Source organism: Artemia franciscana, chromosome 9, assembly GCF_032884065.1.
Source record: "Artemia franciscana chromosome 9, ASM3288406v1, whole genome shotgun sequence".
Classification (NCBI taxonomy): domain Eukaryota; kingdom Metazoa; phylum Arthropoda; class Branchiopoda; order Anostraca; family Artemiidae; genus Artemia; species Artemia franciscana.
Window position 1 is genome coordinate 29,272,101 of NC_088871.1, and position 25,550 is coordinate 29,297,650.

At 33.4% G+C, this 25,550-nt stretch overlaps 1 protein-coding gene across 1 annotated transcript; it reads right to left on the bottom strand.

Annotated features, from left to right (window-relative positions):
• Positions 1 to 863: 863 nt before the first annotated feature.
• On the bottom strand, positions 864 to 25,157 carry LOC136031245 (UPAR/Ly6 domain-containing protein crim-like). Its single transcript, XM_065710649.1, has 4 exons — positions 25,015 to 25,157; positions 14,542 to 14,676; positions 6,955 to 7,108; positions 864 to 2,185 (listed from the first exon to the last, which is right to left on the bottom strand). The coding sequence occupies exons 1-4, from the start codon at positions 25,070 to 25,072 to the stop codon at positions 2,059 to 2,061; spliced, it is 474 nt and encodes a 157-aa protein (XP_065566721.1). The 5' UTR covers positions 25,073 to 25,157; the 3' UTR covers positions 864 to 2,058.
• Between the last annotated feature and the right edge of the window lie 393 nt (positions 25,158 to 25,550).

Consider the following 25,550-nt stretch of genomic DNA (forward strand, 5'->3'; position numbering starts at 1 on the left):
AAAGGGATTCTACGTCTTTTATTTTTGCTGATGACAATTCAACTACTGTGCTACAAGGTACATGAGTCAGCAACCTTTCCGCAACATTCACTGCTGACACATTGGGCAATGACCTCCTTGGGCTAGCCTCTGGAGCAATCAGCGCTACAGAAGGAGTAGTGTCCGCAAACAAGGTTTTATAGAACACTCTTTTGTATAATCCTTGCTTAAACTGTAGTAACTTCATCTTTGAAAATGACACTAAGCTAAAATCGACATTCTGAATCGGGGAGTGACCAGTCTCAGAATACTTCATTGTTAAAATCTGGACGTGTGAATGCTTCTTCAAATTCTATCTTGCATTCTGTAGCTCATTATTTGATTACGGCTTTGAGACACACATGGACCTGACCATGTAGCCACCTTTCGGCAAAATGAACCAAGTATATGAATCCGCAACACCGCTCTAAAGAATATGGGATACGGCAAAATACAGACAGTTAGAGACGGCTTACAGCAATGTCAATTAGACCATTCGAAAGATAATTCTTTTACACAAAATTGCTTTTGTAACAGAGCTTCAGGTACAGTTTTTAATCCCATTCCCTAAGCACAAACTGCCTACAGCCCTTATACTGTTTCAACCAGAGGTTTTACAGATTTAATCGAGGAATTGTTTTTTCCATCAAAAGGTCATGTAGAAAAGCTAAAATGTTATGTTGCCAAAATAGCCTAGAAACCTCACTGAAAATCTAAAGTTGACTAAGGCGAATCTCACCACTAGAAAAGAAACTCAAATTACGAAAATAACTCCTTTACTTTCTATATTTGTCTAATATTCATGCCTTTTTTTCTTTTTGCACTGCCAAAACAATAGAAACCGATTTTATACATAAATTTTATTTGTCAATAACAATAGAAAAAAGAGAAAATATTAACAGAAAAGACAAACGAGTGTATATAAGCTACCTGACAATGATAAAAACAACATTTTACTGCAGTAACTTCACTACTCAGATTCCAGGATATAACACTACATCAAAAGATGAGGTTATGAGGCAACTTCTTTCAATGAATATTCTAAAGCCATATGACATAAATTAATGTACTTTTAATCATCCAGATCTCAACGAACATGAAACATTTTCTTAATTTTGATCTTTGAAATGTAAAAACCTAATTAAAAAGTTTTGGGACTTGGTATAAATTTCGCCAAAACTTGGAACCAACCTCTTTTACCTATACAGCTACACCATACCTAAACAAGGGAGAGGCCTAAAAGTTTTAAAAGAGGATCCTCTCCATGTGGTATACCTACAAAAGGGAGAGGCCTAAAAGGTTTAAAAGAGGATCCTCTCCATCCCCTGCTTTGCATTATGAGAAAATCTGTTGCCAGACTATTCAAAACGTTATATTGTTTAAATATAGATAACCTAAGAAGCAGACATAATCGAACAGATACAACCATAAAGCCAAGCCACAATTTTTGTACATTTGTTTTCACATTAGAGGCAAAGAATCACAACAGAATGCTAAAGGCAATCATCAATGATCAGAAGAACACTTCCCCATACTTTACTTCTATTCTTACAAACAAAAAATCCCTAAATTACCAAATACTAAGGCTGAGAATCAGTTTCTGATCAATCATTCTTGATCAGTTCCCATATTCCCTAGAAATTTTTTGTTGATTTGCCTTTTACTGAAAACCTGGAAAACTTTTGACACAAATCTTGAAAAAAGACACAAATCTTGCACCATCTTGAAAAAAGATAGACGAACCACAATTTAGACAGATTTGGTTCCATACTGACCTGTATATTAACAATTTTTAAACTAAGTCAAAGACCAAATTCTAGCGTAAATACACCTTAATAACTACATAAAATTCTTAGAATAAGTTTAAAAAACAATGAAAAAGTACATGACACAGTTCCTGAATATAAAAGAACACCAAGATATGGCAGTCACAAAGAGGACGGAATAGATTTTCAAAAAGGGAACAAAATGGCCAGCTGCTAACAATTGCTATAGTTTGGCACAGCAACCTGTTAAAGGCATAAGACTCAGGATCACTAACTATGCAAGAAGTCTAGCAGTAAACATCAGAGCAAAGAAGGTAATAAAAAAGGGTCCAGTGGATTTTGCCGAATTACAGAAGTGGTCGAAGCTGCAGAAACACCAAGTTGTGTTGTCGAAATGAGTTCTAGAAGAAAAAAAAAATCATTTTGTAAAAGGAGAAAATACATTTTGTCTAAATAAGAGTTTCAGGCACATAGTGCTGCTAATAAAAGCTAAACGGTAACTGATTTGTTAGACCACAGTGCCTCTTGAATTATAAATAAATTGAAATAGAAGTATATAAATACTGTTTTAATTAAAAGTTTTACATATTACATTTGCATTTTCATCTCATGTTATCTATGGCTTGAACGATGTGCTGGTAGTGTTTCTTAGAAAAAAAAATCGCATAACAGGCATTTTTTAAAAGATCTTTTAACATAAAACTGGATTCGATAATATATCAGTATCTTTCTAATAAGAGCCGGTTAAGCCATGTATATAAGAAAGGAACCAGCACAAAACATTTGAACAATAGGCTAATGGAGTACCATACACAAAATGTGAACGAATATCAACTAACAAATTGTGTAATAGTAAATTAGCATGCTTTATTCATCTTTTTTCAACACACATCAATATAATCAGCTATGAATACAATTATAATATTCACTGACACTTAAAGGAAAAACGGTCCAACCGTCTTCTTCCGTTTCACATAACTAATAAGCACTGCTTATTAAGCAGGTTGTCTTTTTCCTCTTCAATGAGATCCAACATAAAGTGGAGAATCATGAACTCACAGCAGAACCCATACATTAGTAAAAAAAAAGTGGCAAATCTAATTTAAAATAAAATAAACCTCAACCAATCCAAAGTTAGCCGAAGTAAATTCAGCACAGCAAACGCAACCAACACGAAACTTCTACCAGACTGATTTTTTCCCTCGCGCTAAACTCAGCGCACTCAAACTTTAAATCATTAAAAGGCACAGGGACGTGAATCAATTAACCTCACTGACACTTAAAGGAAAAACGGTCCAACCCTCTTCTTCCGTTTAACATAACTAATAAGCAGGTTGTCTTTTTCCTCTTCAATGAGATCCACCATAAAATGGAGAAATAATATACTCACAGCAGTATCCATACATTAGTAAAAAGAAAGTGACAAGTATAATTTAAATAAATTCAAATTTTTCACAAGTCAAAGTTAAATTTCATCCATATGGGGAAGTCAATGTGAGAATAGAGATTCTGGGTTGGATAAGACAGAAACAAATTCACTAATTAAAATAATCACCGAATTAATCTAGGAATGTTTATCAGTGTAGGAATGCAGCACAGAGGGCGTTTCCCATGTAATGGCGAAAGAGACGTAGCTTTTTTACACGGTGTTTAAAATACTATCCTTATTTTGGTCTTAATGACTAACTAAGACCTCTTTTGCAAAGAAAAGAGAAATAATTTAAAAAATACAAGTTCGTTATCAATCGCCTTGCTTCATTTTGGCAATTATGGCACTTCTGACAACGGCATTAGATTAAATACATACTTGCAATGTTAGCTCAGTAATTAAAATTGTTGGTTCAAGGTACAGCTTATCAGTAGGTACTGTCAAACATATTCGTCTTAACTTAGACGAGCATTAAATATAGCATTCATATACTTGTACATATTGCGCACTTGCCATTAAATAATAGCTTTAAAAACTGAAATTATTTCGACATTCCAAGGAGACAGATATCCGTCATCATCGTCATAGTATTTTCGTCATCATCACAAAAAAATAGAGAAATATGAAACCAAAAAGGAGACGAATTGGTTTTACTCTTTTTTAGAGTGCACACACACAAAGTTCAATCAAGAAAACCTCAATCGATCAAAATTTAACCGAAGTAAATTCAGCACAGCAAACGCAACCAACACAAAGCTTCTACCAGGCTGATTTTCACCCTCGCGCTAAACTCAGCCCACTCAAACTTTAAATCATTAAAAGGCGCAAGGACATGAATGAATAATCCTGGATCCTTCTCAAAAACTGGAAATTTTATTGATAACTACACGCTTTTCATATGATTGGCCATTTTTCCTAATTCGACCTTACTTCTATACAAACTAATTTGTATATATAACACTTAGTCCTGGCAAAACTCAGTCACTGTTATTTCCTTCCTGGATATGCTCAAGCCAATTTTAGAATATACTTGGTTAGCAGTCATGAAATTTGGCTAAAGGACACAGACGTGAAAGCCATGTGTATAGTAGCTTAAAGCGTGTGAAATCCATAGTCGAATAAAAACTATATGTAACGATTTCGGTATAATTTTGATTGTGTATCCCCCTGCAAGAGAAAGGGGGGGGGGGGTATAACAATGATACCTAGTAACCGTCAGTAGGATTTCATTTACGGTAAGTCTGAAACGATTTGATTTTTTCTAAAACCTCTATCATTTTTCTGCGTCAAAAGAAATTTCTCATTGAATGTTTAGATTTTCTTTAATATATTTTTGAATATTTGTAACGTTCTTAGGTAGAAAGACTCGTTTCAGCCGTGTTGGTAGAAATTGGAAACGTAGCAAAAATATTTCATAGTGCTGGGATATTCGAGAAGAAGCTACTGCCACAAGCACTTAGACCATCTAATACGTGTTCTGGTAAAGCTACATTCTGTCTGTCGGACTCAACAGCTAAATCTGGTCTGACTCTAATTGGGAACTGCTATAACAAAATGCTAAAGCTAGAATTTTGCTGTCAAACAACTTGACTCAGATTTTGGGCAAATCAGTCTCGTGAGGCTCTCTATGAGCTTCATAAAGCTTTTCGAATCTTCTGTAGAATGTATTTTGGAGTCTATTGGGTGGGCAGTTCGCAAAATTATAAATAAGAAACAATAATCATAATAACAATAGGTTATCTGATCTTTGGAATATTTTTTTTTTATAAATGGCAATTTGACTAAAATCTGGCAAAAATGAATGAGATATCTTTGTGTCAACAGCTTGAAAGAAGCTAACCAGAGGTTAGCTTATAATAATAAATATAGAACTTTTACTATGAAAAAAAAACCCACTGTCTATTCAATGAGTCTGCACCTAAAATAATACGTTGTAACATATAATAATAATAAATTTAGTGCTGGGTTACGGTTGTATATTTCTGTATACTTATTTGCTGTCAAGAATATTCTGTGCTTTCAAGTATTAATGCACTTAATTCATTTGTTTGTCTTGACGAGAAATTATATATTAAATCAACGAAAAAACCCTCCTATTTGTTGTCTAGGCCTACGGGTAAAAGCTTTGGCTTACTATAGAAGGCATTTATTTGGACTGCACGGTTTTCTAGTATTTTTCCTTCTATTTATGAGTGTGAAAGTGTAAGTAAGTCTTTATACATCAATTGTTTAAGGAAAGTAAGGGAGTGGTACATCCAAGGCCGTCTCCAGGGAAGGGGGCCAGGGTTTGAACCCCCCCCTCCCGAAATTCCTGGAATCACAAAACTCCTGGATACACCCTTGGGCAACAAAAAAGTGAAAATGCAGACGACTTATACCATATTTTCTAGAACTTACACCTTAAAATTTAAATTCTTCCTGATTTTTACAGATTTTGAGGATCTAAGCCTAGGCTTTCTTTGGTGTGTGCCAATCTTTACTTAATATGAGGGACCCAATGGATAATAAATACTGGAATTAGAATATCAACTTATATCCTAATTCGTAAGATATCACTGAAGCAGCAGTGGGTTTTTTTTTATAGGCAACAGATAAAAAAAAAAAAATAAAAAAAAAAATAATAATTTTGCTCAATTAACATAGAGGAACGAAATATGTATTTAAAATTTTATTTGACGGAAAAACAACCAACATGACTTAAAATCGATTGCTTTTGAAAGTGGAGAACCCTCTGATTTTTTTTTGATTTTTTTTTTTTTTTAGTGTAATGAGAAAACAGAGCAGATTCTTTTCAACGGGAAAGGGCAATGGATTTCTATGAAGGCTCTTGACCCTCCATTTTACCTACAACGAAGTAAAAATTGTTAATACCACATTAAAATTTAACAAGCAATTATGAATTTTCTTTTTCTTGAGAAAGGAGAGGGGGGCTTATTCGTTCACTGGAACTTGTTAGGGGAAAATGTCTTTAAAGTCACAGTATTTAATCAAATACACAGTTCAAAGCAGTAAATTGGTAATTTTTGACATTTTTCTGGCCAAAAATTCTAAATACATAATTAGATACAAAAAAAAAGTTTTTCTTTGCAATATTTAGGACAAGTTTCACGAGACGAGACCAGGAGAGGGGAGCTTTGCCTATGTTGAAATTGTAGTCTAACATCACAAGAATGTTTCTAGTGTCTAGGGGCAATGGAATTTAAGGAATAGTCATCTTCTATTTGGCCCATAATTAAGGCAAAATCTGTTAAAACAATGAACAGATTAAAGCGGTGATTTTTCTACATTTATCACGCACGGAAATCCAAACTAGACAAAATAATCGATCAGAAAAAAATTGTCAACAGCATTTAGGACATACTTTGTTCAACACAAGACTACCGGAGGAAAGGGCTTCAACCCTCTCCTTCCTTTGACGCTCGACAAAAAAAAAACTACAAAGAGAAAAAAAGATACCAAAACGAGGGTGGCAAAATCTTGTACCGTGCCGTTTTCTGCGCAAAAAAATGTGTACATAAAAACAAACTAAAATTTTGAGGCAAGCAAAACCAAGAAATGGCTAGGTTTTTAGTCATTTTTTTTCCTCTTTATACAGTTTACTTAAAAAGTTTAGTTTTGTTCGTTCAAAAAGCCCCAGGAATGTCTGAACAGGATCTAATAAAGCTATTAATTAATAAAATAAACCTTATTTGAACCTCATTTTGGAAAAATTATAGAGCTAAGAAATGATGATAAACAAACCTTTTAATGTCCAACTCCCTGATGTCGTTGAAAGTATACTGTGCCAGTTTAACATCTTCAGAAGCAGCTCTGCAGCCTTCATAGGTGTCTCCTGGTATGTCTCGCCGAGTTGAAATTAGATTGCTAAGACAGTCACGTGTAATAATTGTGTCAACTATAATAGAATTTCATAACATTATATTTCAGCTGCAAAAATTCAAAACTTCTAAACAATTGCTTTGCACAAAACTTGTATGCAATAGACAATAAAATGCTGGGCTTTGCCACACAATTGCTAAAAAATGCTCTTTTTTAGATGCTATTACTTTCCAGACTTGGGCATGCTAAGTTCACCTTGCCTTAAGTTAGCAGTTCTAAAATCATAACAGGCGTATTTCAATGCTTTCAAAAACCCAATTAATTAAACTCTGCGTCCCATAAATCACCAATTATAATTCTCAAAGCAGTATTGCCACTACTTTGATACAATAAGCCCCTCAGGAAAAAAAGTACAAGCATTCTCCTACAACACAAACAAAATGCATAATTTCGTATTTTTCTAGTAAGAGACTTGAAAATTGCATTAAGATGGGTTCTTGGGCACCCAGACTTCGATGAAGCAATTTCATCGATTTGGTGGGTGTTTCTGCTCTTTTTCTGAAATTATATAAATTTGCTTACCCTGATAAATTTTCTATGGCGACTTTAAACTTAAAAAGTTTGACATATTTGGAATCAGCATAAGACATATATACTTGATCAAACTATAGAAAGCAGTATTTTTAGGAGAGTTCCGTGTTTTGGCACCCTAGGACTGACTGTCAGTAAGTTTGTCAGTTTTTATTTCTCGAGTGTTCATGTATACAAAAGTAATCTTCCCAAAAATGTTCTTGGCAGTTTTGAAGTTATTGAGTGAGTTAGCCTTGAGTAGTGAATTAGGCAGGGAATTACAATCATCTATGGCTCGATTGCTCCAAAATCCTGCTCTGGGTTTACTTAGAGCTGTTAATTTGAATACTTTTCACAGCTGAGATTTTCCAATTTATTTTTTGGTTTATATATCCTTTCGTTTGATATGTACCCTAAGGAGGGTATTTGTAGTTTTAAAGTGGAAGAAGTGGATAGTGCTAAAATGGAAGAAGTTTTGAGCCGTTGGAATCTTCCTACTTTGAAAGAATCTGTGTTGTAGTGGTGTTTCTATATAATATTATATTATATTTATTATTGTTATTTTTTAATTTATTTATTATTATTATTCATTATACATTATTGTTTCTATATCTATATAAAATAAGTTGTTTGTGTGTTATGTCTGTTACGCCAGATTATATCTTCTATATATATAAAAGAAAACAAATTAAATGTAAAAACTGGGAATTGCATAAATATTTCGAAATATTTTGACAATAGATTAAAGTAATTCGAAAACCTTAAAACAAATACTTAAAATATTGAGGTTTATTATAAATTGTTGAACTTTAGCAAGCCTGGCACGTGAAGAGGAATTTTTAGTATAGATCTTAAAATGATAGAAGAAACAGCCGAGGAAGCTGCTCAAATAGTTAATTCAAAGAGAAATTTTAGTATAAATCCTACAATGGCAGAAGAAACAACCAAGGAATCTGCTCAAAGGGTTAATGCCAAAAGGCTTGCGGCTAAAGAACGCAAAACCGCGCAGTTAGATGAAAATCCACCTGGACAGCGAGAGTCAAAACGTATCAAAACTGAAAATGATAGCGATGATGATTGGGTTTGGGATTTTGACTTGGATAAGGTCATCAATGCTTACCAGATTTTAGTTAAAAAAACAAAGGTTCGGCGATATGTATTTACGTCTGAAAAATAAAGAAGAAAAAGAAAACTGAAAAAAGATAAATGGTAAAAAAACTAAAAAGAAAAAACTAAAAAAAAAATAAAAAAATTAAAAAAAGAAAAAACCTAAAAAGAAAAAAACGTAAAAAAATAAAAAAGATAAAAAACTAAAAAGAAAAAAAAACTAAAAAAAGCTAAAAAACTAAAAAAAGAAAAAACTAAAAAAAACTGGGAATTGCACAAATATTTCAATATATTTTGACAATAGATTAAAGTAATTCGAAAACCTTAAAACAGATACCCCAAATTTTGAGGTTTAATATAAATTGTTGGAGCTTTAGCATGCTTGGCACGTAAAGATTTTTCCAAGTGTCAATGTTAGAATGAACATTGACAAATTGAAGAAAACAAATCAATAAAAAGAAGAAACTAAAAAAAAAGAAAAAACTAAAAAAGAAAAAAAAATAAAGAAGAAACTGTATCTATATCTATATATATATATATATATATATATATATATATATATATATATATATATATATATATATATATATATATATATATATATATATATATATATATATATATATATATATACTAGCTGTTGGGGTGGCGCTTCGCGCCACCCAAACACCTAGTTGGTGGGGGCGCTTCGCGCCCCCCCCCAAGCCCCCCCGCGCGCGTAAGTCGTTACGCGCCATATTAGTTACGCGCCATTGTAGTTGTGTCCCTATGTCCCACCTGTGAATATAGATATATATATATATATATATGTTTTTAACTACGTAAAACTTGCGAATATACAACATTCTTTGCTGTCCCATTGTCTGTGCATATAAATAGATTGTTTACCGACTCTTGAAAATGCAACATATAATGGTCCATGGGAAAACAATCCGTATTCAGATCTATACCTCATGATTCTAATGATTGCCCTTGAGCTTTGTTGATGGTGATTGCTAATCTACCATTCCCTGTGTCGCCATCGTCATTTATATATCCCCTTGTGTCCCCGGCATCCCCTTTGTAGTTTTGTCCCTGTGTCCCGGTCGTCATTTGTGTCCCGGTGTCCCAGTCTGTGATTTCTCTTTGAGTGTCCCGGGCGTCATTTATATTCCATGTGTCCCGGTGTCTCGGTCGTCATTTATATCCCCCTGTGCCCCCCGGCGTCCCCGTTGTAGTTGTGTCCCTGTGTCCCGGTCGTCATTTATATTCCCTGTGTCCCGGTCGTCATTTGTATCCCGGTGTCCCGGTCTGTATATACATTCGTTTTTTAGTTTTGTTTTTCTCCTTTATTTTTTTCCTTTTTTCTTTTTTTTCTTTTTTAGTTTATTTAGATTTTTAGATTTTTTAGTTTTTTTATTAGTTTTTTTTTTTCTTTTTAGTTTTTTTGTAGTTTTTACCTTTTTTTTTACTTTTTTTTTACTTATATCCTGGTCGTCATTTATACTCCCTGTGTCCCGGTCGTCATTTGTGTCCCGGTGCTTTGTTGATTGCTAATCGAACATTCCTTTTGTCCCGGTCGCTTTCTCTTTGAGTGTCGTCATTCATATTCCCTATGTGCCGGTGTCCCGGTCGTCATTTGTGTCCCGATGTCCCGGTTAGTTTTTTTTATTTTTATTTATATTTTTTTAGTTTTCTTTTTCTCCTTTATTTTTCAGTTTTTTCCTTTTTTTAGTTTTTTTTATTCATATTTTTTTAGTTTTCTTTTTCTCTTTTATTTTTCAGTCTTTTCCTTTTTTTAGTTTTTTTCTTTTTTAGTTTTTAGTTTTTTTTAGTTTTTTACCTTTTTTTAGTTTTTTTAGTTTTTTAGATTTTTTAGTTTTTTTATTAGTTTTTAGTTTTTTTTGTAGTTTTTGCCTTTTTTTAGTTTTTTCAGTTTTTTTAGTTTTTAGTTTTTAACGTCATTATAAGTATATAAGGCTTTGTATATGACGTCATTATAAGATGACACTACAGACCGGGACACCAGGACACAAATGACGACCGGGACACAGGGAATATAAATGACGACCGGGAACCTCAAAGAGAAATTACAGACCGGGATACCGGGACAGAGGGAACATAAATGACGACCGGGACACTCAAAGAGAGATCACAGACTGGGATACCGGGACACAAATGACGACCGGGACACAGGGGATATAAATGACGACCAGGACACAGGGAGACAACTACAACAGGGACGCCGGGGGCACAGGGGGATATATAAATAACGACGGGGACACAGGGAATGTTCGATTAGCAATCACCATCAACAAAGCTCAAGGGCAATCGTTAGAAAAATGCGGTATAGATCTGAATACGGATTGTTTTCCCATGGACAATTATTATGTTGCATGTTCAAGAGTTGGTAAACCTGACAATCTATTTACATGGACAGACAATGGGACAGCAAAGAATGTTGTATGTTTGCATGTTTTACGTAGTTAAATATATATATATATATATATATATATATATATATATATATATATATATATATATATATATATATATATATATATATATATATATATATATATATATATATATATATATATATATATATATATATATATATATATCTATATATATAAAAATAAGTTGTCTGTGGATGGATGGATGGATGGATGTGTGGATGGATGTGTCAGGTGACGTCACCTGAAAAAACTGGATTAGGTGACGTCAAAACTGAAAAAACTAAAAAAAGGCAAAAACTACAAAAAAAAACTAAAAACTAATAAAAAAAATAAAAAAGCTAAAAAACTAAAAAAACTATAAAGGTAAAAACCAATAAAAAACTAAAAAAAAACTGAAAAAACTAAAAAAAGGCAAAAACTACAAAAAAAAACTAAAAACTAATAAAAAAAGTAAAAAAGCTAAAAAACTAAAAAAACTAAAAAAACTAAAAAAAGGTAAAAAACTAAAAAAAATAAAAAATAAAAAAAAACTAAAAAAAAGGAAAAAACTGAAAAATAAGCTAAAATAAAGGTAAAAACCAATAAAAAACTAAAAAAAAAAAAAGGAAAAAACTAATAAATGACGACACTCAAAGAGAAAGCGACCAGGACAAAAAACTAAAAAAAAAGGCAAAAACTACAAAAAAACTAAAAACTAATAAAAAAAATAAAAAAGCTAAAAAACTAAAAAAACTAAAAAAAGGTAAAAAACTAAAAAAACTAAAAACTAAAAAAAAACTAAAAAAGGTAAAAACTAAAAGAACTAAAAAAGAAAAAAATAAATGACGACACTCAAAGAGAAAGCGACCAGGACAAAAGGAATGTTCGATTAGCAATCAACAAAGCACCGGGACACAGGGAGTATAAATGACGACCAGGACACAAGTAAAAAAAAAAATTAACAAAACTAAAAAGAAGGTAAAAACTACAAAAAAACTAAAAAGAAAAAAAAACTAAAAACTAATAAAAAAACTAAAAAATCTAAAAATCTAAATAAACTAAAAAAGAAAAAAAAAGGAAAAAAATAAAGGAGAAAAACAAAACTAAAAAACGAATGTATATACAGACCGGTACACCGGGATACAAATGACGACCGGGACACAGGGAATATAAATAACGACCGGGACACAGGGACACAACTACAACGGGGACACCGGGGGAAACAGGGGGATATAAATGACGACCGGGACAAAAAAACTAAAAAGAAATAAAAACTAAAAACTAATAAAAAAAACTAAAAAATCTAAAAATCTAAATAAGCTAAAAAAGAAAAAAAAAGGAAAAAAATAAAGGAGAAAAACAAAACTAAAAAACGAATGTATATACAGACCGGGACACCGGGATACAAATGATGACCGGGACCCGGGACACAGGGAATATAAATGACGACCGGGACACAGGGACACAACTACAACGGGGACACCGGGGGAAACAGGGGGATAACCTGACAATCTATTTATATGCAAAGACAATGGGACAGCAAAGAATGTTGTATATTCGCAAGTTTTACGTAGTTAAAACCATATATATATATATATATCTATATTCACAGGTGGGACATAGGGACACAACTACAATGGCGCGTAACTATTATGGCGCGTAACGACTTACGCGCGCGGGGGGGCTTGGGGGGGGCGCGAAGCGCCCCCACCAACTAGGTGTTGGGGTGGCGCGAAGCGCCACCCCAACAGCTAGTATATATATATATATATATATATATATATATATATATATATATATATATATATATATATATATATATTCACAGGTGGGACACAGGGACACAACTACAATGGCGCGTAACTAATATGGCGCGTAACGACTTACGCGCGCGGGGGGTTTGGGGGGCGAGAAGCGCCCCAACCAACTAGGTGTTGGGGTGGCGCGAAGCGCCACCCCAACAGCTAGTAATATTATAATATTCAGCAGCAAGTTTTTAACAATTTTATTAAATGTGTTTTAGTATTTTTATGTGTATGTCCATGGAAGTTTAATTGAGAGTCAATGATTATACAAATATCTCTTTCAGGCTCTACTAGTGTTAAGGGTATCTTCTGGCCTATCTCATCTTTTACTGTCGACTGCAGAGTGAGTGATTCTCTTATCTTTGTTATGCAGATTATCTTTGATTTGCTTTTTTTCAAATTCAGATTAAGGTTTATCAAGTTAGTTGATAGCCTATCAATTTTATCTTGCAGAATAATGGTATTTGTTGCAGAATTTTTTTTTTTCACATACTTAAGTGTCATCTGCATATATCTTTGTGCTGCTTATAACACTTCTATTGATTTTGTTGATGAATGGAATGGAAAGTACCGGACCAAGGACATTCTCTTTGCAAAGCTGCTGTTGGTAGACTTAAGGAAAATGTATGCAATTCACTTAGGAAAAAAGACTTTTTTCAATTGGGTCCTAAGAAATCCTTCACACAAATTCTGAGAGGGTAAAATTTTGGAGCTGGTCAATGAGTAATTAATATGAGACACCTTCATAGGCTTTCTCCAAGTAGGAAAAAAAAATACTAAAATACTGAAACAATTTTTAATCATAATGTTTCAAGCAGTAGCTTTTCTAGGAGAAAAAACATATTGATTTGGATTCACAAGGCTGTTGATAAGGGCACGGTGGAAAGTTCTGTGCCTGATGCATCCGTTGTGCCTGATGCATCCGTCCATCAATTTCTATTACCAGATACCTCTGTTTTTTAGAGCTATGGTTACTAATGACATGAATTCCTCCTCACGGAGGAAAAAGACTCTTTTCATTTGGGACTTAAGGAATCATTCTATTCAGTTTGAAAACTGTTTTGACATACAAAAATTCTGGAGCTGGTTACATTTTTTGGTTATAATGTCTCAAGCACTAAGGTTGTAAAACTTTTCTTGGGGGAAAACCATATTGATTTGGATTCACTAGGCTGTTGATAAGGGCATGGTGGAAAGTTCTGTTCCTGATGCATCCTTCCATCAGCTTCCACTACCAGATACCTCTGTTTTCTAGAATTGTGGTTATTAATGACATGAATTCCTTCTCACTAATGGTTTGGCACTAAAAACTGTTTGATAAATGGTTTTGCTCAGTAATTATAGACAATTTATGACTTTTCTGTTATGGAGCCTCACCCTCCCATCAACGACAGAGACATGTCACTATATTCAATAACATGCAATACCATTAACATATGTTGTAAAGAGAAGACATATTTTCCTCTTTTCAATGCATACTCTGTTAGTTTTGCAGCGTTATGGGTACATATTCCCCTACCCCTTCCCAGAAAATGTATCTGTCCCTAGTTAACAATCCGAATCATGTGTTCTATATTTAGAATTCAAAATAAAGAAAACAAATATACTACCTCCTTTTTTCTCAATGATTTTAACACATTTGTCACTCCAGCTAGGACAGGTATATGACCAATACCATCTCCAGTCAAACGGTTCATTACATCCAGGATGAGTTCCAACGCATCTATAGCACCATAAGAATTGACCTGACAAATTTAAAAGATATAAATAATCTGAAATATATTTAATATATAATTAAAATATACAAATATATATATATATATATATATATATATATATATATATATATATATATATATAACGAAAAAAGAAATCACCAATACACCAGCACAAACATATAAATAAACATACACCATAAAAAAAGGGAAAAGGAAGACTGTTTTCCTACTTTAGTAATTAATATAGATCAGTACTTGAATGAGGCCTTAACCCGGATCGTCCATTCAATTACACAGGTCAAACAACACAGCCATACACAGTCAACCATAAAGAATAATCCATGGACAGGCAGTCGTGTCGTACGTAAGTATCAGTCGTCATTTACCAAATATTAAAAACAGTAAAAAAGACAAATAATTCAGAGGCAACAATCCAACACAAGGGTTCATCAGGAAAATACACACCTGCCTATAAGGTTTCGGCACTTTAAATTACCAACCCAGGCAAATGGCATGCCTACCATAAATTCCCCATGGTATCCCGGTGCTAGGTATCACCCCCAAAATATATGCCTATGAAAAAACAAATGTAAAACATCTAAGTAACACCAAAACTAGCTTATCATACCTTGGTTCTGGCGCTCGTGTTATACCTTTAACCTTTGCCTCGGCTTGTCTTTTGTCATTATGAAATACATATTGCCGAACCTTTGGTTTTTCTTAACAAAGGTATGGTAGGCATTAATTACCTTATCCATGTCAAAATCCCAAATCCAATCATCATCGCTATCTTTTTCAATTTTTACACGTTTTGATTCTCGCTGTCGATGATCTTCTAACCCTGTTCTTCTTTCTTCTTCATTTTGGATTTTCATTACTTCAGACTATGTGCCAATGCCCCTTGCTTTAGCTGCCTTTATTAGTCTAGTCTCAGAATGATGATCCAGGTTGCAGATTTGTTTATTGTTCAGGTGGTTGGACAAAATGTTCTTTTCTTCCAAAGAGTTATCATTTATAACACTTGTGAGCTTTTTTTGGCCTCTTGTCTCATTTGACGGTATGGGTTGTTGATTTTCACCTATTGTGAATTTAATTTGTTTGGTTCGTTTTACCTCGGCTTGTCTTTTGTCATTATGAAACATTAAATAAAAAAACAAAATATTTAAACTGAAAGTAAGGAGCAACACTAAAAATGAAAACGAACAGAAATTACTCCGTATATGAAAGGGGCTGTTCCCTCCTCAACGCCCCGCCCTTTACCCTAAGGTTTGACTTTTTCTCTCAACTCTACTTTTCCAAACAGTAAAATACTTTAGCGTGAAGAGCATTGAGGAGGGAACAGCCCCTTTCATATACTGAGTAATTTCTGTTCGTTTTAAGTTTTAATGTCGCTCCTTACTTTCAGTTTTTAAAAAAATGTTCGTTTTTTTTACTTAATTTCTGAACGTTTTTGAATTAATGCATGTTTTGGATTTTGGCTCTCTGCACATGAATAATTAAAACAGAATTTGCATATTAATTTTTTATTTATGTTGTTGTTGTTTTTTTTTTTTGGGGGGGGGGGAGGTAAATAATTTTCTCATGGTTTTGATAAAACGATTCCGAGAAAAAAGGAGCGGGGGAAGAGGCCTAGTTCCCTCCAATCTTTGGCTGCTTAAAAAGGCAATTACAACTGTTCGCCCCCTCGTCAATACCTCACTCTTTTTGCTAAAGCTTAAATTTTGTCCCAATTCCTTTAGAATGACCCCTGAATCACAAAGGTCATAGAATAAATAGTTGAAACTACTAAAAATATTTTAGCATAAAGAGCGAGGTGTCAGAAGGAGGGCAACCCCTCGTATGCGTAATAGTTTCTATTCGTTTTAAGTTTTAATGCAGCTTCTAAATTTCAATTGAAAAAACTTTTTCATATTTATTTTTTTCATTGTTTTTTGTTATACTGCACCCCCTTCATGTAAATTCTCTTCCCCACATGAAAAGATCCCCCAAATAACCACCAGCCAAAAAAATCCCCTGAAAACGTCTGTACACTTTCCAATAACGATTGCTATATGTAAACACTGGTCAAAGCTTGTAACTTGCAGCCCCTCCCACGGGACTGTGGGGGAGTAAGTCGTCCCCAAAGACATAGTTATTAGGTTTTTCGACTATGTTGAATAAAATGGCTATCTCAGAATTTTGATCCGGTGACTTTTGGAAAAAATGGGCGTGGGAGGGGGCCTAGACGCCCTCCAATTTTTTGGTCACTTAAAAAGGGCACTAGAACTTTAAATTTCCGTTAGAATGAGCCCAACAAACAAACAAGTAAACACACATCCGTGATCTGTCTTCTGGCAGAAAATACAAAATTCCACATTTTTGTAGATAGGAGCTTGAAACTTCTACAGTAGGGTTCTCTGAGACGCTGAATCTCATGGTGTGATTTATGTTAGGATTCCACCATGGTATCGCTAGGATTCCATGGCTTTTAGGGGGTGTTTTCCTTTATTTTCTAAAATGAGGCAAATTTTCTTAGGCTCGAAACTTTTGATGGGTAAGACCAAACTGGATGAAACTTATATATTTAAAATCAGCATTAAAATGCAATTCTTTTGATGTAAGTATTGGTATCAAAATTCTATTTTTAGAGTTTCGGTTACTATTGAGCCAAGTCGCTCCTTACTACAGTTCGTTACCATGAACTGTTTGAAATAACGCCAAACCTTTGTTGTTTTTTAACTAAGGTATGGTAGGCATTAATGACCTTATCCATGTCAAAAATCCCAAACCCAATCATCATTACTATCATTTTCAATTTTGACACGTTATGATTATACCTGTCCAGTTGTTGATTTTCACCAATGTCTTCTAACCGTATGTGTCTTCTCTTCATTTTCATTTTTGACTCGCTCACATTCTCGTTGTGGCTTGTCTTTTAACCGCATGTGTCTTTGATCTTTATTTTCATTTTTGATATGCTCTATTTCTCGTTTTCGCATATCTTCTAACCACCAGCGTTTTTGCTCTTCATCTTCGTTTTTAACACGTTTTGATACTTGCTGTTGCAAATCTTCTAACAATTGTCTTTCTTTTTCAATGTTGATTTTCATTACTTCAGAAAATTTAGCAAAACCCTTTGCTTTAGCTGCCCGTGTTGGTCTTGTCTCATTTGATGGTTCAGGTTGGTGATTTTCAGCCAATCTAAATTTAATATTTTCGGACTGTTCTCTCGGTCCTATCACGTTTGATAGTTCAAGTGGCTCCAAAGAATCATCAGTTGTTTTTTTTTTTTTTTTTTTTTGTAAATTTTTGCTTTTTTGGGCCTTCCTACTAGTGCTTGGCGTTATTGGATATCGACATATCCCACTAAATATCGATATCGAAACGTAAATGTGGATATAGAAAACGATATTATTTCGGCTTTTTCATGTATCTACTGTTAAATGTCCAACAGAAAAGATCCAACATAGAAAAATGTTTTGCAAATGGCCTAGAAGAAGATTAATGTTTTCAGCCAATTCACTCATATATTCTGATATGCAGCATGGACAGCTGTATCCATAAGTTGACATAGCCAGTTCTCAAACTGCGTTTAGTGAGGGTGGACTCTAAAATTTTTCTGAGAAATTCCGAAAGGCTTGGCTAGATAAAATACCTTCTAGACTCATAGGCCTTGTTCAGATCCCCCTCGTCACAATTGCGACATACCTCAATTCGTGTTTCAAGAAATTGCATATCGCCCCTGACGAACTTCTACAAGTTGAGAGTAACATGGATTTGGCCTTACAGGAATTCTGTATCAACAAATGCAGGTGCCATGACAGTCTCAGTGATTCAGCCACTGCAGAATCAAACCAGTTTTTGGGGGTCATATGAAGAAGTTTCAATAGTCAATGCAAGACAAGCTTCGTCAGCAGCTGCATCTGTCATGGCTCTCAAAATTTTCAGTAGGGAGTCTTTAGTTCCAAGATAAACTGATCTGCTCAAGTCGTGGACGTCTTGTAATACCGGTCTCAGAAATACGTATACGAAGTTGTCATAAAATTAATGTTCATGCCCGCCATCAACATCCTTTCTGGGAGTGGATTCCAAGTCCAATCAATTAATTAAATTTTCGTGGTAACAAACTGTACTTAGGGAGCAACTCGGCCAAACAACAACCAAAACTCTAAAAACGGAATTTCGATAACAATAGACACATTAAATGAATTGGCTTTTTATGCCAACTCCAGGTACATGAAATTCATTAAGTTTCATGTGCCCATCAAAAGCTATAAGTCTGAGAAAATTTGTAAGATTTTCGCGAAAGGGCAGAAACGCGCATAAAAAATCAAAGAATCTTAATAGGAAATAGCATCATCAGATTAGGTATATCAGAGAACCTTACTATAAGGGTTTCTAGCTTCCATCCCCAAAAATAATTTTCACCAGAAGAAAATCACGGATGCGTGTTTATGTGTTCTGTTCAGTAGGCAATAATTCGCCTTTTTTTTGCCAGGGTGATTGTAATGAACCAATGGTCATATAAGATTAGAAGAAGGCTTTCTCGAACGGAAATTACACTTCTAGTTCCTCATTTTTTGACAAAAACAATTGGGGAAGGGTAAATAGATTATACCTGCCACGCCCCCTTTTCCTAAAAGTCATCCGATCAAATTTTAAGATAGCCGTTTCTACCACCATTGTTGAAACATCAAGTAATCATGTCTCTGGGGATCAAACGACCCTGCATGTCCCTGCGAAAAGGATTGTAATTATGGTATTTGTCTAGTATTTAAATATAGTATTTGTTATTGGAAAGTAAACAGACATTTTCTGCAAGGAGGAATTTTACGCGGGGAAAACATTCCATTGAGACATTGAAAGGAGAGAATTTCCGAGGGAAAAATTAAAACAATAGTAAATCTTTTTTTTCAAAGAATTTTCCTAGCGGAATTGTCCACAAAAAGTTTTTTTGGAGAATTTGGGGGATCATGCGCGGGAGAAACTTTCCAAGGAAGAATTTTCTTGGAGAAGGGACTTTCCATAGAGAGAAAAGGCGGATTTTTCGAGAATTAATGGAAAAACAATCGGACATTAAATAAAGAAACACAATTTTTCAACTAAAAGTACAGAGCAATATTAAAACTTAAAACGAACAGAATTTATACCAAATTTGAGGGGACCCCCCTCTTCGATACCTCGCTCTTTATGCTAATTTTAACTTTTTGTACCGATTATTTAAGAACAACTCCTGAAACAATTAAAGTAAATAAGATTTTAAAATACAAATAGAAACTTTAGCGTGAAGAGTGAGGTATTGAGGAGGGGTTATTCCTCTCATATAAGGAACAATTTCTATTCTTTTAAGTTTTAATGTTGCTCCTTACATTCATTGAAAAAAATGTTTTTTTTTACTTAATCACCAAAAGGCTGAGCCAATTTTCAGGGGGAATATTGGCATGTTGTTGAATTGAATAGTCAAAAATAGTCATTAGCTTATTTCTTTTATGCTGAGCCCGAGTAATTCCAAATCAGGGTTTTTGTGATATTCATTCATGTAATAGAAGTTTTTTGTGTTTTATTCAAAATTTGGAAAAAATTGTACAAAACCCTCTTTAATTGTAATTTTGTCATTGAATTTTGACAAAACCTAAAGATAAACTGAGCAAAAAACTGATCAGAAGTATCAAAATCGATATATCAATTATCAAAAGTAAAAATATCAATATATTGTTTAATCAAATTACCATCCAACACTACTTCCTATTGACATTATACAACTGGTTGTGTTCGCTGGTTGTATTCCATGTATCGAGTTGTTTTTATCTAACAAAAAAACAAACTAATTTTAAAAATTTCAGGTATTTTTCATGCTTGAATTCAAACATTAAAATTATTGCTCATGCATGGTAAATATTCTGCAGTTTACATAATAATTTTAGCAATTCTGAACTGAGCTTAAAAATGTTTTAAACTTTTTTCATATCAGAAAGACATTATGTACACATCCGAGTTCTGACAACGATTTCTAGTAAGCTTCAATTTTTGGTTTTCTTTTTTGAGGTTTTTTAAATTGTTGTAACTCCTTGTCAAAATATATACAAATATTTTTGCAACTACAAGAAAATATAAACTTTTCCATGCATGAAAATCTTGAATTTCTCCATATATGTGTGACAACAACATTGCAATACTCATGTATATAAAAATTTTATCAAACAAAACAAACTAATTTTTAGATTCTCAGGTACTTTTCATGTTTGAATTAAAACATTAAAATTATTGCTTGGGCACCATAAATATTTTTGCAATTTATACATAACTTTAGCGATTCGGGAAGGGGGGCAACAAAGCCCCCCCCCACGCCATTTCCCCCAAATTTAGCCAATGGATGTTTTGAAATAGATGGTTAAAATAGTCCAAAGATCATATAAAAATACCCACAGGGTAAACACAGTCCTCCCCCTGGAGTTGCAAGTTATGTCCTAGGGCCTATAAGGTTGTTATCAAAGGGGTGGTTGTGTAAACTTTTGAGAAGGATCATTTGAATGGAAATTTAAAGATCTAGTTCTCCCATAAGAGTCAAGAGTGATCAGAGGGCAACTAGACCCACCCCCCAACATCCTTTTCCCCTTGATTTCTACACATTAACTGGGAATCGCTCATGTTGTCAATCATTGCTAACATTTGAGGGTGTCCAAAGAAGTTTTAGAAGTATATTAATAGAAACAAGGCTGATTCCTTGACTGATTCACGCATTTTTGATGACCCAGCTATTAGTGAATTAATGAGCAATGATCAGAAAAAGGCTGATGTGTTTAATCAAGTGTTTTTGTCAGTTTTTGCAAATCCAAATGATATCCAAGCATGCAGTCCACCCAATTTTACCAAATTTGTTTCAACAGATAGTGCCTTTTGATGACTCTGATATTTCTTCAGAGCAGGTTTGAAAAAAATCTCCATGACCTTTCCATTAATGAAGCTCAGAATGTAGATGGTATTTCTAACACATTTCTTTGGAAGGCAGCCATGTGTTTAGCTGAACCTCCTGCGTTTTTGTTTTACAGTTGTCCATTGAATTGTAAACGCCCCTTAGCATGGAAAAAAACCAGACAGTTGGTAAAATCTCTCCCCCTCCCAAACATTTTGGATAATAACAATCCTATGACAGCTTGCAACTGCTACTGCTTCTATTTGTGACAATTTTTTAGGTATGCTAAGGGGGATGATGAGCTTTGAAACTTTAATGTTGAAAAAAAAAACACCACTTTTGATACTTTGATGAAAACTTATTTTGAAATGGGGAACATTGAAAAACTTGAAACTTTGGTAATCAAAAATGAACAGAGTTGAATTAAAATGACTTTCAGAAAAAAAAGTTTTCATGAAAAACTGACCCTATTAAACTTAAGACCAGTAGAAATAAATTCGAATAATAATTAAAACTTAAAACAACCAGAAATTACTATTAAAGAATAAATGAACAGAAATTGCCTCATTTAAACTGTATCATAAAGTAATGCAAAATGTTTCATTTTATCTATCAGTCTTGTTGAACTTTGTTGAAGTGAGAATACTGGGACTGTTTAAAAAAATTGTTTTAAATGTTGTATTTTTATGCAATTTTTTTATATATTCATTTGTGGTTTTTGCTAAGGACAGCCTTTGGATATATGGTTAAAATATTAATTTAAGGTTGGACTTCCACTCTCTTACAAAAAAAAAATTCCTGTTGTTTATGTTTATTTATGTCTCAGCTTTCCTATTCTTTCATTGTTTGATGCATACACAGAAATTGAGAACATAAAAAATGCAGTAGACTTGTCCACAAGTAGCCTACTACAAAATTTCAAAACTTTCTATTAGCTTTTACTGACAAGTCACAAATTCAGGAATTGGGTACTACAGGAATTGTAACTGAACAACTCCTCTTGCCCTAATTTTATTCAAATTACATGAACACTTTTTAGCAGATTGATTGAAAGAAAAGATAATTCCATAAATAAAAACATAAGGCAATTTGTAAATATCTTCTATTTCTACCACCCTCAACCTTGTCCACCTTATTGAGACAACATGTCACAGGCATAATAAGAATTAAGATTTTGGCTTGTAATTTAAAATTTGAGACAATATTGCAACATATTTCAACAATAATAATTATGAATTATATCTAGTAAAAGAAATAACACATTACCATTATAGAGAATGAAGGAGGGAAACTAAACTTGCAAGGCAAATGAACATTATATCTGGATTCAGGATGAAATTCTGATTTTAAAGGTACATTTATTTTTTGGATATCTTAATACTCCATTAGTCAGAAAAATTACACAAAAAATACTCTTTTATACAGACATCAGAAAAATGTTTGAAATTTTAGGACAGAATTTATTAAGTTTTGGGTCAATCAGATTATACAGAAACAAATCATTACTTTTGGTATGTATTGCTTTAAAAAATCAATTTACAATTGAATTATAGGTCTTATTTAATTGTTATTCTCTCTGGAAGGAAAGACTATACATTCTAAAAACTACTTTAAAAAATCATAAAATTGCCTACTTATTTGTATTATTTCAAGAAGTACATCACTTTGCTTTACCCTTATATAGCCCTCAATTTGCAAAAATACAGCTTTATATATAGGCTACTCAATGAACTTTCTATGGGTTTGCTTTTTTTCTTCCTAATGCTTATTTGCTACTAAACTAACATAAAAATAAGAGTCAATGTATAAAAATTTTGATAAGTAGGCCTATAGGCAAATTTGAAGTATACATTTACAAGTACAGGGGAGGAGGTAAACTAAATTGGATATGCTTTCAGTAATAACATAGGCCTTAGTAAGCATTTTAGAATTTTAAAGTAGCCTAGTTTTCACAAGTTTTTAGTGTTTCCTCCTGGGGAGGTTGAGTGGGTGATCCCTAAATAAGAACCAGATCATAAGTATTTAAATCTATTCTTACCCTATTTATAGAGACAAAACTGAACAAGGTGTCACTTATAGGGTCCTGAATCTGTTATAGAAGTCACTGGGCACCTAGGCTATATTTGGAAAGACCAAAAGATGCATTGAGTGATATAATTACATTGTTATTACCACTTTTAATGCTCTTTATGACTAAAATAATTGCTTCTATGGCAAAATTCATCAATTATTAAAGCACTTTTTGAGCTCTTAAAAATGACAAATTTTCAGTTAAAGTATGAGTTACTGGTTGTTTTCTGACAAAATAACACTACACTTTTCTAGTGCTGTTTTCTTGGACTTTTCAACAAAGTAATACTATGTTTTCTCAGTGCCAAAATCATTTATAATAAGGTTAATTTAGGTTAGGTTAGATTAGGTCAAAAAGTGCTTAAATTTAAATTTGTGATAGAAGTGATGATAAAATTCTAGTTAATTGACTTCTTTCTATCTCAGAAAGGGTTTAGGTTAGGAAAATGAAAATTTCATGGATGAATCTACAGACTAAAGTATGTCCCCAGAAGGTCTTTTGAAGCAACTATCTCCACACCTTCTCTCTCTAGAGGACCCTGACCTTTGATGACCTTTAAAAAATATTAAAAGTGAAACCTTGCAAAATAGATCTTCTGCTTAATTGAGGTACAACAAAATTGTTTTCAGCTTCATTACTTTGCTCAATTCCATTTTATAAGGTTTTAAAGATATGCAAATACATTTCCTAAATTTTGAAAAAAAAAAACATTGTGGCTAATTCTACTCAAATAACAGGAATTACATTTTCAGAACAAAAGGCAGAGAAAAAGCAACTAGTAACTGAAAATTAAGGTAAAATGTTGTTTTGTCAAAATTTCAATAGGTATGAACCTGTCATGTAGGCAAATTTCAGGGCCCTCTAGAGGGAGTAGGAGTGGAGGTGGGTACTTAAAATACCTTCCTGGGATATATTTTAGCCTGTAGACCCATCCCTGAAAGTTTCATTTTCCTAACCTAAACCCTTTCCAAGAGAGCAAGAAGTTACCTTTATTGGTAAGTCAATAATATGGAGTCATTTGTTTACAAAAAAACTTATTATATACTAGTTTTACTTTCTAACTATCATATTTTATTATATATCTTTTATGATATATACATATCATCATATTTTACATTCTAACTAGCAGCTGTCTAACTATGCCTGCTGAATATCTTATTCTAATGGGAAAAAACAAATTTACCTTATTTTTCTTCAAAGCAGCTTTTGTTCTCCAGTGGTATCAAATAATCAAATGGCAGACCAAACGATAAACTACAGTTTTCCATTCAAAGAAAAACTAATTACACAGGGTTATCCTAGGCCTATTGTAGGTCTACTGTTTGATTCATAAGAAGAGACCATACACAAAACTGTGAAAAAGGATTTTTTGCATGCTAAACTGATGAGATAAAGCAATTACCTGATGCATAAGATAAAATGGCAAATAAACATAAAATAAGTATTCTGAGATTCATCATTTTACTATTTATCTAGAGGATTTTTCTTTCCTTTCTTCCTTTAAAGTTTTGCATATTTCTTATTCCATTCGAACTTCTTTTTACAGTGGGCAAGCTGTACGATTTTAGTGCTGAACCAGAAATCAGACTTCACTGAAGATTTTTGGTCCATATATTCGAAAGGATTTCAAGAGCTTTTATGATTTTTTAAGTTTTGTTTATTAGCCATTACAAAATGATTTCTTTCTGGATTCTTAAGAACAAATAATATGAAAAAAACTTCGTTTTCTTAAAGAGTTAAAGAGGCTGCGTCCCATAGTCGAACCTTGAAACGTACAGGAATTAGAAGAGGCAGTTGGGGGGCTGCCGCCCCCCAAACCCCCCGCTTTTAAAGACTCTTTTGTAAAGGTTTTTTTTTGTGGGGGGACTTCATTGTTACTAATTACTAGTTTCGGCGCAATGGTTCTCCTGTCCTCTTGTGTTTAACATTTTTCGAAGT

What these genes read in the sequence shown, in the direction of transcription:
- LOC136031245 (XM_065710649.1), bottom strand. Translation starts at nt 25,072, where the DNA reads ATGATGAATCTCAGAATACTTATTTTATGTTTATTTGCCATTTTATCT. An exon ending in CATTTTATCTTATGCATCAG is followed by an intron (nt 14,677 to 25,014) that starts GTAATTGCTTTA and finishes TAAATTTGTCAG; the next exon opens with GTCAATTCTTATGGTGCTAT. An exon ending in AATCATTGAGAAAAAAGGAG is followed by an intron (nt 7,109 to 14,541) that starts GTAGTATATTTG and finishes ATTCTATTATAG; the next exon opens with TTGACACAATTATTACACGT.